Source organism: Saimiri boliviensis, chromosome 1 (assembly GCF_048565385.1).
Source record: "Saimiri boliviensis isolate mSaiBol1 chromosome 1, mSaiBol1.pri, whole genome shotgun sequence".
NCBI classification, from domain to species: Eukaryota; Metazoa; Chordata; class Mammalia; order Primates; family Cebidae; genus Saimiri; species Saimiri boliviensis.
Window position 1 is genome coordinate 237,866,347 of NC_133449.1, and position 17,239 is coordinate 237,883,585.

The 17,239-nt window shown below is 41.9% G+C and overlaps 1 protein-coding gene and 1 non-coding gene across 2 annotated transcripts in view; both read right to left on the bottom strand.

The window, feature by feature from the left end:
• Positions 1-17,239, bottom strand: part of NAIP (NLR family apoptosis inhibitory protein) — a 48,252-nt gene that overhangs the window by 16,558 nt on the left and 14,455 nt on the right. Inside the window, 8 exon segments of the mRNA XM_003945230.4 lie at positions 663-687; positions 689-813; positions 3,408-3,458; positions 3,461-3,523; positions 3,526-3,567; positions 6,782-6,837; positions 12,181-12,314; positions 13,890-14,008. Coding sequence (XP_003945279.3) covers positions 663-687; positions 689-813; positions 3,408-3,458; positions 3,461-3,523; positions 3,526-3,567; positions 6,782-6,837; positions 12,181-12,314; positions 13,890-14,008 — 615 coding nt within the window.
• Positions 329-435, bottom strand: LOC120365595 (U6 spliceosomal RNA). The gene has a single exon (XR_005580486.1). It is a non-coding gene; the product is annotated as a U6 spliceosomal RNA (small nuclear RNA).

Genomic DNA, 17,239 nt, shown 5'->3' on the forward strand with positions numbered 1-17,239 from the left:
ATAGTTTCCAGCTTCATCCATGTCCTTGCAAAGGACATGAACTCATCCTTTTTCATGGCTGCATAGTATTCAAGGATCAAGACTGTCTTGGCCAACATGGTGAAACCCTGTCTCTACTAAAAATACAAAAATTAGCCAGGCATGGTGGCGCATGCCTGTAGTCCCAGTTACTCGGGAGGCTGAGGCAGGAGAAAAGCTTGAACCCAGGAGGTGGAGGTTCAAGCTTGCTGCAGCCTCACCTTCTGGGCTCAAGTAATCTTTCTGCCTCAGCTTCTCTAGTAGCTGACACTACAGGTGCCACTGCGCCCAACTAATTTTTTTTTCTTTTAAAAATATGGAATACTTCACGAATTTGCATGTCATCTTTGCTCAGGGGCCATGCTAATCTTCTCTGTATCGTTCCAATTTTAGTATATGTGCTGCCGAAGCGAGCACCCAACTAATTTTTTAAAAGATTTTGTAGAGATAGAAGGCTTATTATGTTGCCCAGACTGGTCTCAAACCCCTGACCTCAAGTGAGTCTCCCGCCTCAGCCTCCCGAAGTGCTGGGATTACAGGCATGAGCCAGCCTCAAAATATGGCTCTTTTTTTAAAGAGTGCTTAATATGATTCTGTGTCCATAGAAACATCTTAAACCACAATTGTAATATTATAACTCTTACCAAATGGGACGGCTTTAAAAAAAAAAATCAGAAAAAATTTCTGTGAGTTTCTTACAGGAAGCAAGTAAAGTCATGAGAGACTCAAATTCCAAAAAGAAGTTACATTTCAGATGGAAAACATGAAGGTTTGGAGAATTTTGAATCAATTTTACTGTAAAAGATCAAGAATTTTCAGAAATTAGAAAAGACTACAAATTTCTATCAAAATTAGCCAAGTAGTTTCTTACTTTGTTTCAATAATATTGAATTAAAACCAAGTACTATGATGTCATGATCTAAGAATCAGGTCACTCTGGGCTTGGGTTCAGGTTCTGCAACTAACAAGTGATATGAATTTGGACACATTATTGACCCTCTCTGGGCAACAATTTTCTCATCTATAAAATACAGGCATTGATTCAGTAACATCACCTTCAGCTTTAACATCTAATATCTCTAAGTTTGTAGATGACATTTGCACAATAAGAATACTGTATAAAGAGGCCAGGTACCATGGCTCACACTTGTAATCCCAGCACTTTGAGAGGCTAAGACGGGTGGATAATCTGACCTTAGGCATTCAAGACCACCCTGAAAACCTGTCTCTACTAAAAATACAAATATTAGTCGAGTGGGGGTGGCAGGTGCTTGTAATCCCAGCTACTCGGGAGGCCAAGGCAAGAGAATTACTTGAACCCAGGAGGAAGAGGTTTCAGTGAGCTGAGATCTCACCACCACACTCCAGCCTGGGCGAACGAGTGAGACTGTGTCTCAAAAAAAAAGAACACTATACAAAGAGCCAGGTGCAGTGGATCACCTGAGGGTCAGGAGTTCGAGACCAGCCTGGCCAACATGGTGAAATCCCATCTCTACTAAAAATATTTAAAAAATTAGCTAGGCATGGTAGCAGGCACCTGTAATCCCAGCTTTGTGGGAGACCAAGGCAGGAGAATTGCTTGAACCCAGGAGATGGAGGTTGCAGTGAGCCGACACAGTGCCATTGCATTCCAGCCTGGGTGACAGAATGAGACTCCATCACTCTGAAGAAGAAAGAAGAAGAAACCTAAAAGGAATGACAACTCTGAAGCAAAACCTAAATTTGTTTTAAAAATTGCTACCACCTCCAGCTTCAATGTATATACATATACATTTGTATTTGAGACAGGGTCTTGCTCTGTCACCTAGGCTGTAATGCAGTGGCATGATCATAGCTCACTGAAAGGTTGAACTTCTGAACTCAAGTGATCCTACCAGCCTCCGGAGTAGCTAGGGACTATAGGTGCACACCATCATACTTGGCTAATTTTTTTATTTTTATTTTTATTTTTTATTAGAGATGATGTCTTGCTATGTTGCCGAGCCTGGTCTTGAACTCCTGCTCTCAGGTGATCCTCTCACCTTGGCCACCCAAAGTGCTGAGATTACAGGTGTTGAGTCACTGTGCCTGGCCAACAACTAATTTTTTTGCATGCAGCTCTTTATGTCAATTCCATACAGTTGTATATTTCTTCAATCTTTAGTGTCCAGTTTTTAATAAGTTAAGGAATGATGGTGCCTAAGTCATTTTGCTAAATGATATATTTAAGAAAGATGGCTGCACCATTTTTTTTTTTTTTTGAGACGGAGTTTCACTCTTGTTACCCAGGCTGGAATGCAATGGCACGATCTCGGCTCACCGCAACCTCTGCCTCCTGGGTTCAAGCAATTCTCCCGCCTCAGCCTCCTGAGTAGCTGGGATTACAGGCACGCGCCACCATGCCCAGCCAATTTTTTGTATTTTTAGTAGAGACGGGGTTTCACCATGTTGACCAGGATGGTCTCAATCTCTTGACCTCGTGATCCACCCGCCTCGGCCTCCCAAAGTGCTGGGATTACAGGCTTGAGCCACCGCCCCCGGCCTGGCTGCACCATTTTTATGAACTATTAGGATAGGCTGTTGAGAAACAGGGAGATGCTTCCGATCAGCAGATTTCCTTCCTGCTGAGCTGGCAGATCTGTAAGACCAGCCTAAGCAAAAACAAAATAACCCTGCAAATTATTTTGGAGTGGTAATATTAGGAATTTCTTTTCCCCCGAGACAGTGTTTTGCTCTTGTTGCCCAGGCTGGAGTGCAATGGCGCAATATCAGCTCACTGCAACTTCCGCCTGCTGGGTTCAGGTGATTCTCCTGCCTCAGCCAACTAAGTAGCTGGGATTACAGACATGCGCCATCATGTCTGGCTAACTTTTGCATTTTTGGTAGAGGTGGGGTTTCACTATGTTGGTCAGGCTGGTCTTGATCTCCTGACCTCAGGTGATTCACCCATCCTGGCCTCTCAAAGTGCTGGGATTACAGGCATGAGCCACCATGCTTGGCCTATATTAGGGATTAAGAGCTCTGATTCTGGAGTCAAAATTCCTGTGTCTGAGACACAGATCTACATTTTTCTTAGCTGGATAACCTTGAGCAAATTACTTAATCTCTTAATGTCTCAGTTTTCCCAGCTACAAAATAGCATTAATAATAGTACTGTACTTCATAGAGTGAGTATGAAGACTCAGCTAATATTTGTGACATGCTTAGGACACTTCCTTGTATGTAGTAAAAGCTCAATAATTACAAATAGCACTTGGCTGTCCTAATAAGAGAGTGCTTTTCACCACAATTTACCATGGATACAGGCTATACCCTTAGAACCACACAGGACCCTTACCTCTTAAATAAATGTTGGCCAAATAGCTTTTCCAACTGATGTAAAAACAAGTATATTAAAGTGCCATCCTTACCTAGTTTGGAAGGATCATAGTCAGCTGAAATTTGGATCATAATTTCTCCGTATGGAAGTTCGGAAATTCTTCAGGAATGATTGAAAAAATATTTATTTTGCCTTCCCGAATCACAGTTCTTTCAGGCACAGGAACTTACCCAGATTAGGAAAGACTTGGTCTGGAAAACAGCACACAGTTTCCCATTATTAATCTAAAGAGTTCTGAATGAACATTTTAAAACTGTCATTTTGATTCACCCAGCTATTTATTTTCACATGCAAATCTCCCACATACCGTAAAACTTTTTTTTTTTTTTAAAGAACATATGTGAAGATATTGCTGTTTGCAGCATTTACTGATTATGTACTGTGCTACTCTTTGGACTCACAAAAGACACATGGCATCTCTTCAGCAGATGGCTGGGGACAACTGGATCTGCACACGTGAAAGAACGAAGTTGGATTCCTGTCTCTCACCATGTAAAAAAAATCAACTCAAAATGGATCAATGACCTAAATGTAAAAGCTGAAATCATACAACTCTTAGAAAAAAACATAGGAGGAAATCTTTATGACCTTGAATTTGACAATAGATTCTTAGATATGATAACAAAAAAACCAGCAATAAAAGAAAAAACAGATAAATTGGACTTTGTCAAAATTTAAAACTTTTGTATATCAAAGGACATTATAAAGTGAAATGACAACCTATGGAATGGGAAAAATCTTTTCAAACCATCTAATAAGGATGTGAAATCCAAAATATACAAATAACTCTTAACAACGCAACAAAAACAACAATTTTTAAATGAGCAAATAGATATTTTTTCAAAAAATGAAAAGATGCTCAACATCATTCAGACATTAGAGAAGTGCAAATCAAAACCACAATGAGATACCACTTCACAACCACTGGAATGGCTTTATGAGAATCATCACAAAACAAAATGGGCTGGGTGCAGTGGCTCATGCCTGTAATCCCAGCACTTTGGAAGGCCAAGGCGGAAGGATCGTTTGAGGCCAGGAGTTCAAGACCAGACTAGGGGCCGGGCCCGGTGGCTCACACCTGTAATCCCAGCACTTTGGGAGGCCAAGGCAGGTGAATCACCTGAGGTCAGGAGTTCGAGACCAGCCTGGCCAATGTGGTGAAATTCCAACTCTACTAAAAATACAAAAATTAGCTGGGCGTGGTGGCGGGAGCCTGTAATCCCAGCTACTTGGGAGGAAGATGTAGGAGAATCGCTTGAACCCAGGAGGTGGAGGTTGCAGTGAGCCAAGATCGTGCCACTGCACTCCTGCCTGGGCAACAGAGCAAGACTGTCTCAGAAAGAAAGAAAGAGAGAGAGAATCAGAGAAAGAGAGAGAGAGAAACAGAGATGGGGGAAAAAGAAACAGAGAAAGAAAGAGAGACAAACAGACCACAGACCAGACCAAACCAGGCAATATAGCAAGACTGTCTCTACAAAAAATAAAAAATTATCCAGGCATGGTGGCACATGCCAGTAGTCTCAGCTACATGGGAGGCTGTAGCAGGAGGATCACTTAAGCTCAAGAGGTTAAGGCTGCAGTGAACCATTATTGCAACACAGCACTCCAGCCTGGGCAACAGAGTGAGACCCTGTCTGAAAAACAACAATGAAAACAAAAATAGGCTGGGTGCAGTGGCTCACACCTGTAATCCCAGCACTTTGGGAGGCCAAGGTGGGTGGACTACCTGAGTTCAGGAGTTCGAGACCAGCCTGGGCAACATGACGAAACCCCATCTCTACTAAAAATACAAAAATTGCCGGGCGCGGTGGCTCAAGCCTGTAATCCCAGCACTTTGGGAGGCCGAGGCGGGTGGATCACGAGGTCGAGAGATCAAGACCATCCTGGCCAACATGGTGAAACCCCGTCTCTACTAAAAATACAAAAAAATTAGCTGGGCATGTTGGCACGTGCCTGTAATCCCAGCTACTCAGGAGGCTGAGGCAGGAGAATTGCCTGAACCCAGGAGGCGGAGGTTGCGGTGAGCCGAGATCGCGCCATTGCACTCCAGCCTGGGTAACAAGAGCGAAACTCCGTCTCAAAAAAAAAAAAAAAAAAATACAAAAATTACCCAGGTGTGGTGGTGCACGCCTGTGGTGCCAGCTACTCAGGAGGCTGAGGCAGGAGAAGTGCTTGAATCCGGGAGGTGGAGGTTACAGTGAGCCGAGATTGTGCCGCTGCACTCCAGCCTGGGCAACAGAGTGAGATTTTGTCTCCACAAAAACAAAAACAAAAATTAACAAGTTCTCAAGAGGATGTGAAGAAATTGGAACCTTTGTACATTGCTAGTGGGAATATAAGATGTACAAGTTCCTCAAAAAGTTAAACACAATTACCATATGAATCAGCAATTCTGCTTCTCGGTATATACCCAAAATGATTAGAAGCAAGAACTTAAAATGATACTTACAATGCCAGTGTTCATTGCAGCATTATTCATGATAGCCAGCAGGTAGAAACAAATCAAGTGTCCCTCAGCAGACAATGGATAAACAAAATGTACTACATACCAGGGAATATTAGCTATAAAAAGGAATGAAGTTCTTTTTTAAAGTTGATACATAATAATTGTACATATTTATGGGGTACATGTGAAGGAATGAAATTCCAATATATGCTACAACATGGTGAACCCTGAACAATATCCAAAGTGAAATAAGCCAAACAAGTGATTCCACCTATAAATAATATCTAGAATAGGCAAATTCATAGAGACAGAAAATAGAAGAGAAGTTGTCAGGGGCTGGTGGGAGGGAAGATTTATTGTTTTGTTGTTGTTGTTGTTTTGAGATGGAGTCTTGCTCTGTCACCCAAGCTGGAGTGCAATGACTGATCTCAGCTCACTGCAACTTCCGCCTCCTGGGCTCAAGCAATTCTCGTGCCTCAGCCTCCTGAGTATCTGGGTCTACGGGCACCCGCCGCGATGCCCAGCTAATTTTTTGTATTTTAGTAGAGACAGGCTTTTACCATGTTGCCCAGGATGGTCTCGAACTGCTGAACTCAAGCAATCCACCCGCCTTAGCCTCCCAGAGTGCTGGGATTACAGAGTGAGACCCTGTCTCAATAAAATAAAATAAAATGAATAAAAATAAAAATAAAAATCTCAGGCAAGAAGCTTGCTGATTGGTGCTTCTATGGGCCGGTTTGCTTGTACCTGAGACATGTTGTCTACTATCAGTTTGGTCCTGCCTGCACTCTAGAGAAGTCACAGGAACCTTGACTTTTGCTCCTACAGAACACTGTTGCAATGCTGCTCCTCTTTGGAAGCTCTTTGGACAAGTATAAATACTCTTTTTTTGCAACCTCCCTGTATACAAATATATTTACACATACACATAATCCCACATACTACTTCAAAGTTCTTACCTGGCACTGTAGGATCAACTGCTATTGAATCTTCAAGACTGCTTTCACGTGGTTTCCTTTGAAAAATAAAAGCCTTTCTTAAATCAAAATTTGCATAGGAGGGTGGTGCATCATGTTATAATCATTGGGGACCAAACATCTTCTAAACCCAGCCCACCCTCAAATATTTATGCTGACTGAAGAAAGGGGTGCTCCAAATATAAAGCAATTCATAATCTACAGACATCTGTAAGAGTGTGTGTTCCTCAGTGGTTCGTATATGATACATTCCATAGGTGAATACTATCCAGGTAATGAGAATCATGTCTAGAGTGAGAAGGATCCTCCAAAAATCATTAGCTGCAGTCTCTGTCCTGGTATTTAGAAACATAACCTTTCTTTCTTTCCTTTCTTTCTTTCTTTCTCTTTCTTTCTTTTTTTTTTTTAAACTTTGAGACATTCTTTATTTATTTATTTTAGAGACAGGGTTTCACCATATTGGCCAGGCTGGTCTCGAACTCCTGACAGGTCATCCACCCGCCTCGGCCTCCCAAAGTGCTGGGATTACAGGCATGAGCCACCAAGCCCGGCCAACATAACCTTTCTAAATCCCGGATGTGTAATAGTAAAAATGTAGTTAAACTTACTGTTTAAGGAAGAAACATCATCTTTCTAAATCCCAGATGTGTAATAGTAATTTTCTGGGATTTAGAAAGGTTACGTTTCTTCCTTAAAAATAAGCTATTTCCATATCCCCAAACTTTTTTTCTTTAGTGTCATTTTTCAAGTCACATAAAAAATGAATCAAGTGAATAGCAAGTTGCTTTGTTTTCTCTTTGGGGGATGACAAGCATATCATCTGTAACACTTAGCCTCAAAATAAGGTGGGGCATGTGTGTATTACATTAGTAGTGGTTTATATCCCAGAGAACTATGTAAGATTTCTCAGCTTAAAGTAGTCAGTCTATTAACTGGGTTTATGATTTTGTTGGACACTTGCTTTTGTTAAAGTAACATCTTTCCAGCCCCCAAAAAGCCCAAGTAGCCAATCCAGCCTTATTATCCTTCAAATGAAGATCCAGAGATGATCCATTTAGCCTGGATGCTGATCAGCGATGTCTAAAAGAGTCTGGGCCTTATACAATAGAAGAGATTGACTATACATTTCATGAAGCTAGGTATTGTGACTGACTGGTTTACTGTGATCTCCCCAGTCTGCACCTAGAACATGATAGATGCTTAGTAGATTTTTATAGAATCTATTAACTTATTTATGATGAGATATTCCTGTTCAAAACAGTTTTCAATTACATGATCATGTGCTGCTAAAACAGACAAGGTGGTGGTGCTCATTACATTTTTCATTCACAAAGATCACCATGGCTCTGAAGGTCTGGAATCACTTCTACAGAGGACTTCATATTTTGGAGAATTGGACAACTAAGTGTAAAAATTAAAAGTTATAAAAATGGTTGTATGCATTTAACTATTAGGTTTTCATGTGTATGTGTGTGTGTGTGTGTGTATGTGTGCATGTGTGCATGTGTATATATATATGTATGTATGTATTTTGTTGTTATTCACACTGTTTGTTTCAGCATAGTAAATACAGTTGTATGCATTTAACTATTAGGTTTTCGTGTGTGTGTGTGTGTGTGCGTGTGTGTGTTTTCGAGAGACAGGGTCTCACTATGTTGCCCAGGCTGTTCTGGTTTTAAACTTCTGACCTCCAGCAATCCTCCTGCCTAGGCATCCCAAAATGCTGGGATTAGAGGTGTGAGCCACCGTGCCTGGGCATGTATTAGGTTTTTAAAAACACTATTAGAGTTTTAGTGACAAGAATTAAGTATACAACTATCATTTCCAGTGATTCTGTCAGTGGCTCCCTGCAATAGAAATGTAAATGGTTTATAAAGTAATGGTAAGGATATCAAGGGAATTTGGTGGAATGAGTGCATATTTAACACTCCTAAATGAAACCAACAAAAATGAACTTAAAGAATCAAAACTAGAGCACTTTGGGAGGCCGAGGCGGGTGGATCACAAGGTAAAGAGGTCAAGACCATCTTGGCCAACATAGTGAAACCCAGTCTCTACTAAAAATACAAAAATTAGCTGGGTGTGATGGCACATGCCTGTAGTCCCAGCTATTCAAGGAGGCTGAGGCAGGAGAATCACTTGAATCTGGGAGGCAGAAGTTGCAGTGAGCTGAGATCACGCCATTGCACTCCAGCCTGGTGACAGAGAGAGACTCCGTCTCAAAAAAAATCAATCAATAAATCAAAAATGAACCAAACTATGAATTCTGGAACAAAAAAAACATTACTGGAAAAACTGATGAAATCCAAATAAAATCTGGATTATAGTAAATAGTAATGTACCAGTGTATGAATTGGTACACTGATGATTTGACAAATATGCTAGTGTTAGATGTTAGCATAAGGGTAAATTAGGTACAGTAATATCTAAGAAGTCTTTGTATTACTTTGCACTTTTTCTATAAATCTAAATTATTTCAAATAAAAACTTTATTTAAAAAAAAAGTGCTGGATGCAGTGTAATGCCTGTAATGCCAGCACTTTGGGAGGCAGAGGTGGGCAGATCACTTGAGGCCAGAAGTTTGAGACCAGCCTGGCCAACATGGCGAAACCCTGTCTGTTAAAAAGAAAATTCAAAAATTTTGCTTTGTTTTGTTTTCATAGAGAACAGGAAAATTCAAAAATTAACCAGGCAGTGGTGGCATACACCTGTACTCCTAGCTACTTGGGAGGCTGGGGCACAAAAATCGCTTGAACCCAGGAGGCAGAGGTTGCCGTGAGCCTAGATTGTGCCATGGCATTCCAGCCTGGGTGATAGAGTGAGATGCTGTCTCAAAACAAAACAAAAAAACAAAGCTGGGTGTGATGGCTCACACCTGTATTCCCAGCACTTTGGGAGGCCGTGGCAGGTGGATCACTTGAGGTCAGGAGTTCAAGACCAGCCTGACCAACATGGTGAAACCCCACCTCTATTAAAAAATACAAAAATTAGCTGGGTGTGGTAGCTCAGGCTGTAGTCCTAGCACTTTGGAAAGCCAAAATAGGAAGATCACTTGAGGCCAGAAGTTCAAGATCAGACCAACCTGTACAACATAGAGAGACTTCATCTCTACTAAAAATTTTAAAAATTTGCCAGGGGGTGGGAGTGGCACACATGTATAGTTCCAGCTACTTGGGGGACTGAGGCAAGAAGATCACTTGAGACTAGGAGGTTGGGGCTACAGTAAGCCGTGATTGCACCACTGCACTCCAGCCTGGGTGACAGACTAAGACCCTGTCTTAAACAAACAAAAAGTAAAAAAAGAAACCCTTTACTGGTATCAAAACTAAAGAATGGCCACAAACATACTCTCTAGAAACTCCTTGCCAAGCCGGGCGCGGTGGCTCAAGCCTGTAATCCCAGCACTTTGGGAGGCCGAGGCAGGTGGATCACGAGGTCGAGAGTTCGAGACCATCCTGGTCGACATGGTGAAACCCCGTCTCTACTAAAAATACAAAAAATCAGCTGGGCATGGTGGCGTGTGCCTGTAATCCCAGCTACTCAGGAGGCTGAGGCAGGAGAATTGCCTGAACCCAGGAGGCGGAGGTTGCGGTGAGCCGAGATCATACCATTGCACTCCAGCCTGGGTAACAAGAGAGAAACTCCGTCTCAAAAAAAAAAAAAAAAGAAACTCCTTGCCAAACGTCATGAAACCAGAATGCAAATACCCTCTAAACTCAGGTTTGATGTATGTTTGAAGAAGAAGAGAGAAAGTTCAAAAGGAGCTCTAGTTGCAATTATTAAAATGGACAGATGAGAACTATACACGTGAGTAAGTCAGTGGCCCATTCCATGCTGTGGAATCACAGGAGAGCAGGAGTAAAGCAAAGGGACACTTTTTTCTTGTGAGACAAGGTCTCACTCTGTTGCCCAGGCTTGAGGGTAGTGGCACGATCAAGGCTCAATGTAGCCTCCAACTCCCAGGTTAAATTGATCCTCCCACTCAGTCTCCCAAGTAACTCTCCCAAGACTACAGGCATATGCCACCAGGCCAGGCAATTTTTTTCTTTTTCTGTAGAGACAGGGTCTAACTATGTTGCCCAGGGTGGCCTGGCACTCCTGGGCTTGAGGTATCCTCCCACCTCGGTTTCCCAAAGTGCTGGGATTATAGGTGTGAGCCACTGCACCTGGCCCAGATGCTTCATTTATATTGCCTTCAAATGACTTGGAGATGAGTCCAGAAATAGAAGCATAGCTTCAGGAAAACAACAAGTAGAACTTTTAATATTTCTGTCCAAAGTCAGCCATGTAGAGCCAAATAAAAGCAGACCCTTAAGGAAGGGGTCAAGTGGCTTACAAAAGAAAAAATATATTTTAATAGGCCTATCAAGGAAAAGAACTATGAAGGAAGGTAAAATATAAACGTTTTCATACAAACAAATGCCAATAAAGTTAATTGCCAGCACAACTGCGCTACAAAAGATGCGAAAGGGGCTGAGCACGGTGGCTCACACTTGTAATCCCAGCACTTTGGGAGTGGATCATAAGGTCAGGAGTTCAAGACCAGCCTGACCAACATGGTAAAACCTTGTCTCTACTGAAATTACAAAAAGTAGCCAGGTGTGGTGGCGCACATCTGTAATTCTAGCTACTCAGTAGGCTGAGGCAGGAGAATCACTTGAACCTAGGAGGCGGAGGTTGTGGTCAGGTGAGATGGCGCCATTGCACTCTATCTAAGACTGTTTGCCCATCCACAGGATAACCAGCAAGTAGTCATTCAATGCTCCTACACACCATGCAGTTTGATAGGCACCATCCCTCTGCCCCATTCTCCTTTGATCAACAAACAGATTGGCAACCAGAATCTGGAACTGACGCTCCATGAGGGGGCCAGGCACAGTGTCTTATGCCTGTAATCCCAGCACTTTGAGAGGCCAAGGTGGGTGGATCACCTGAGGTCAGGAGTTTGAGACTAGCCTGGACAACATGGTGAAACCCTGTCTTTACTAAAAATACAAAAATTAGCTGGGTGTGGTGGTGGGCGCCTGTAATCCCAGCTACTCGGGAGGCTGAGGCAGGAGAATCACTTGAACCCATGAGAATGAGGTGGCAGTGAGCTGAGATCGCTCCATTGCACTCCAGCCTGGGCGACAAGAGTGAAACGACATCTCGAAAAATAAAAAATAAGTTCCATGAGGAAAGAGATTTTTGTCTGTTTTGCTCATTATTTGATTAAATGACATGAACCAGAAGAGTGCTTAGCACTCATGAGACACTCAATTAGTATTTGTTTAATGAACAAATCAGAAAGAATATATTTAGAGCTCAAGAAAAAAAAAAAAAAACAGCAAATCTAGCAGCCCTTATGTAAGTGAATGCATGATGAAGCAATTGCCTCTTACCACATTATTGCCAGGTTTATTCCACCAGAAATAGAATCAAGTCTCTTGGTGAGATTATATTTCTTCAGAAATAAATTGGGTTTTAGCTGCAAAAGGATCAAACTAGAAACAGCATTTCTCATCTTCGTTCCACTCTGGGAAAGCGGGGGCAGAGGAAAACCTCCCAGAAATATGAGGTTCTAGAGCTTGCAAGATCTGAAAAAGGCCAGAGGACTAGGATTTGCGTGAAGAGGTGGAGGATTGGAAAGGAAGAGGGTGAGACACCAGACAGAGGGTCCTGAGGAAGGCTGATAAGAGGAAGATACAGTAGAGTAGGGAGACATGGCAAACACTCTTTCCAAAGGCTTAAGATTGTGAGGCGGTCAGGTGTTTCTGTACCCATGGAATATGTCTGTGAGGTAGAGTGACAACTGTCTTCTCCTTCTCTGTATTGCTGTGATATTTGTGACAGCTACTTGATCTCTCAAAGATCTGCGTTAACCTCCACCGTAAGTTACGCATGCTGAGCAAGACCAGCGAGGTAGCTAGGAACCCTTCCCTGATCATCTTGTATCTCAGGCAGTGCTTTAACTGAGAGGAACCACCCCATCATTGGTGGATTACAGAGGTGCTTCCTGATGACCAGCAGCTAAAGAGAAAATGCCACAATCTGGTGGAAGATTCTGCATGTTTAGGAATCATGAATATGATTTTCCTGATTTTCTCCTGCAGGCAGAATGTGGCAAAGATTGCTATCCACATTTCTAGTATCTCACGTCCTTTCATACTAAGAGAAATCCCAATTTTTAGCTGGGCACATTGTCACCCAGGAAAAAGATTAGGTTTCCCAGCTCCTCTTGTAGCTAGGTATGGTCATCTAAGTTCTTTCTTTCTTTTTCTTTTTCTTTCTTTTTTTTTTTTTTTTAATGGAGTTTCACTCTTGTTGCCCAGGCTGAAGTGCAATGGCATGATCCCGGCTCACTGCAACGTCCACCTCCTAGGCTCAGCCTCCCAAGTAGCTGGGATTACAGGTGCTCACCACCACCCCTAGCTAATTTTTTGTATTTTTAGTAGAGACAGGGTTTCACCATATTGGCCACTCTGGTCTCAAACTCCTGACCTCAAGTGATCCACTCACCTCAGCCTTCCAAAGTGCTGGTATTATAGGAGTGAGCCACCATGCCCGGCCATGTGACTAAGTTCTGATTAAACAAATATAAGTAGAAGTGTCCTGCGACAGTTTCTAGGAGCACCTTGGTGGGGTGGGGGGGGGCAGAGAAGAGGTGGGAGAGTAATGTGTAGAAAGAGAAGACATGATAGTTATCCCAAATAAATGTTTGTATTGTTAGTCCAGACCTTAAGGTTTCAAATTTGAAGCTTTACCATCTAAGGGAGGTCCAGAAAACTGGGAGAAGATTTATGATGCAGGAAAGAAAAGGGACTTATGCTGGACACAGTGGCTCATGCCTGCAATTCCAGTATTTTGGGAAGCCAAGGCAGGAGGATTGCCTGAGCCCAGGAGATCGAGGCTGCAGTGAGCCATGATCTTGCCACTGCCCTCCAGCCTGGGTGACCATGTCTCAAAACCAAATAAAAAGGAAAAGAAAAAGAATCCGTAAGAAATGCTGGAGTGGAGATGGTTGAGTGTAGCTAAACGCAAGCCCAGGAGCATAAAGTCTATGTCAGATTTAAAGGTCAAGCAAGCAAGTGGGCACAACCCACTGACTCACCTGTGTAGAAAAGACCTGCCTTGGCCAGTGCTGAAACTCGACAGCTGATTCCCAGGGCCAGTCCTTAAAAGAGTCCAGCTGTAGTTCTTCATTAGCAAAGACGCAGTCATTGCAATAAGCTTGAATAAAAGGCACAGGGTGAGACCAGCAGGCTTTCATCTTTTTTTTTTTTCTATATCTTTATTGCTGCTGTACAAATTAAAGAGACCAATGGGCTTTGATATTGCAAGTATCAATGTTCGAGCTGTCCCTTCACAGTTAGAGATGGAATGATGTCTAGAGTTTCCTTCAAAATAAATGGGGGTAAAAAGAAAAAAAAGAGATAAGGACAAAAAAAATCAAAAGAAGAAATAAACAAGAAAGCCCTTGGAAAATGTTTGAGTTTTTACCTGATGCCATAGGTAATTCTCTCTGGACCCAGGAATTCATAAAATGTTCTCCCTGAGGGAAATTAAAATTCAAGTTGTTGATTGTTTGACTTTTTTTTTCTTTTTTCTTTTTTTAATACACCTTCATTCCTTTATCAGAAGGGTAACTTTTTTTTTTTTGAGGCCAAGTCTCACTCTGTTGCCCAGACTGAAGTGTAGTAGCGTGATCTCATCTCACTGCAACCTCTGCCTCCTTGGTTCAAGAAATTCTCCTGCCCCAGTCTCCTGAGTAGCTAGGATTACAGGCATGTGCCACCACACCTGACTAATTTTTTTTTTTTTAGTAGAGACAGAGGGTTTCACCATGCTGCAGGTCTCAAGACTGGTCTCGAACACCTGACCTCAAGTGGTCTGGACGCCTCGGCCTCCCAGAGTGTTGGGATTACAGGCGTGAGCCACCACACCTGGACTGATTGTTTGACTTATGAAGTATTATTATACCCAGGCGAGTTAGATGGAACAACACCACGCTCTGAGTTTCAAAGTATGAGTCCTTTATTTTTTAGCCGAACGAGAGATGGCTACCACTCAAAATTCTCTCAGCCCCAAGGAAGGGGCTTGATTATCTTTTATACTTTGATTTAGGTAGGGGAGGGGCAGCCTAGCTGGAGCAGAGTTTACAAAAGCAGAACAAGCAAGTTAGATAAGGAGGCTGGTAACTAGGAGGCAGGAGGTTCTCATGATTGTTGATTTTTAAGGAGGGTATACACAAGCGGTCCCATGATTGCCGGGTACCAGGCAGGTATTCGATACTTGTCATATAACCAGTCAAGGTGGGGGCATTCATAATGGCAAGTGGGCTTGCCAAGGTTACAAAGGTTATATGGTTACAAAGGTTATATGTGTCTATAGTTCTAACTACAGCATGACCCAGCACAGTAGCAAGACCCAGGTATGCACTTAAGGTAAGAGTGGCAGGAGGGGTGAGGTGGAGGTCAAGATGGAGTCTATCTGGCTCTCAGCAAAATGGAGTCTGTCTGGCTAACACAGGGTAGGTTAGCACCGTTATACCTAGCTATGAACAAGAACTGAAAGAACCCTCCCCCAGAATGAAGAGTTTCATTGGATGGAATGGCAATGTCATCGGAGAATTATTCCTTTTTGATTTCTGTTGATGCTGGAATTGTTTTTATGCAGTGCAAACACACAAACACACACATGCTGTGAATGTTTATCCGTACTCAGCAGGAAGCCTTCTCAGGGTCACTTTTTCCAGAAACTGACCTTGAAAACAGACTTGCATTTAGATATCAAAGATGTACTCTGGCAAATGAGGAAGTAAGAGACACAGAATGGTAACTAAGTTCATAAGGGTATTACATGCTGAGCAACTGATTTCTTCTGGGAAAGCTGTACCCAATTTCTTTTTGAGAAAACACCCCTCCTCCCACTATCAGGCCTGTTCTCTATAGCGTTCTGGTCTTCTGAGTCATGTTAGTCAATAAATTCTCATTTTTGTTTAATCCAGTTTGGATTAGACTTCCCATCACTCTCCACTAGGAAATTCTTACTGGTTAAAGATAGCCAGCTGGGAAGAGCCAGCTCTGAGGCCCACTGTGGTTGACAGCGCCTAGGTCAGGAGATCTTAGCAGGCATTCAGATAGAGGCAGCAGAGGGAAGCTGGGGCAAGTGGCTTCATTCACAAAGGGAAGACTGTCAGGAAGGCAAGCAGAGGCCATCAGAAGCCAGCCCTGGAGAAAGAAAAAGGCTCTAAGTCAGCAAGTGAATGTGATATTTTTTCACTTCGAAGATGGGCGGCAGGGGACTGAAAGGAGAAAGGAAGAACTAAATCAAACCCATGACATAAAAAGAATGCCTACGCCCTTCTGAGTCAGACACTTACAGGTAATCCAAAAACTTGAGAAAAAAACTGCTGTTACACATTACCGTTATTCAACAAATCCCTTGTAGCTTTGAATATACTGGGCGATTTCCTCTGAGGATTTCTTACTTTGAAGAAATTCACATCTGTAATTAATGAATATAATTAAAATGTACCTCAATACTGTGATAAAGCTGTTCTATATCACAATGAACATTTGTAAAAATGTATTGAATCGTTGAATTTTATTATACTTCAATAAAATTGCCCAAAAATTTACTGCAAAACTTACTTAGAATTATCATTTTTCTTATATAATAATTTTTTATTCCTATTAGTGACAACATGTGTCGTTATTTAAAATTAAATCTCCAGGTTAACTTTTTTCTTGAAATGAAACATATAATATAATCAAAGAGTTATTTACAGTAAAGAATGGAGCTTTTAATTTTTGGAATTAAGCAGTGGTGGCTAAATCTAGTTCCTGTGATTATATGAAAGCTACTGGCAATAAAGAGAACTATATTTAAAATAATAGGCCAGATGCAGTGGCTCACAACCAGGAGTTTGAGACCAGCCTGGGCAACATGGCAAAACACGCTCTCTATAAAAAATACAAAAATTAGCTGGGCATGGTACCACACCTTTGTAGTCCCAGCTATTCAGGAGGCTGAGTGGGGAGGATCACATGAGCCCAGGAAGACAGGCTACAGTGAGCCATGATCGGGCCACTGCACTCCAGCTTGGGCAAAAGAGTGAGAAAGAGTGAGACCTGGTCTCAAAAATAAAATATACAAAATCTTTTTAAAATAGCAATAATATATTTATCTACTGAACAAAAAATTATCATGTGTTAAAAAGTAATGGATATTAATTTATGATTTTTTATTTTTTTTAAAAAGCATATTGAAAAAACACATGCATTTATAAAACCACATGTGAACAACAAAAAAACATTCACTTCCTATAAAAGAGAACCAGTTTTAAAATTAACTTTTTTTTTTTTTTTTTTTTTTTTGAGACGGAGTTTCGCTTGTTACCCAGGCTGGAGTGCAATGGCGCGATCTCAGCTCACCACAACCTCCGCCTCCTGGGTTCAA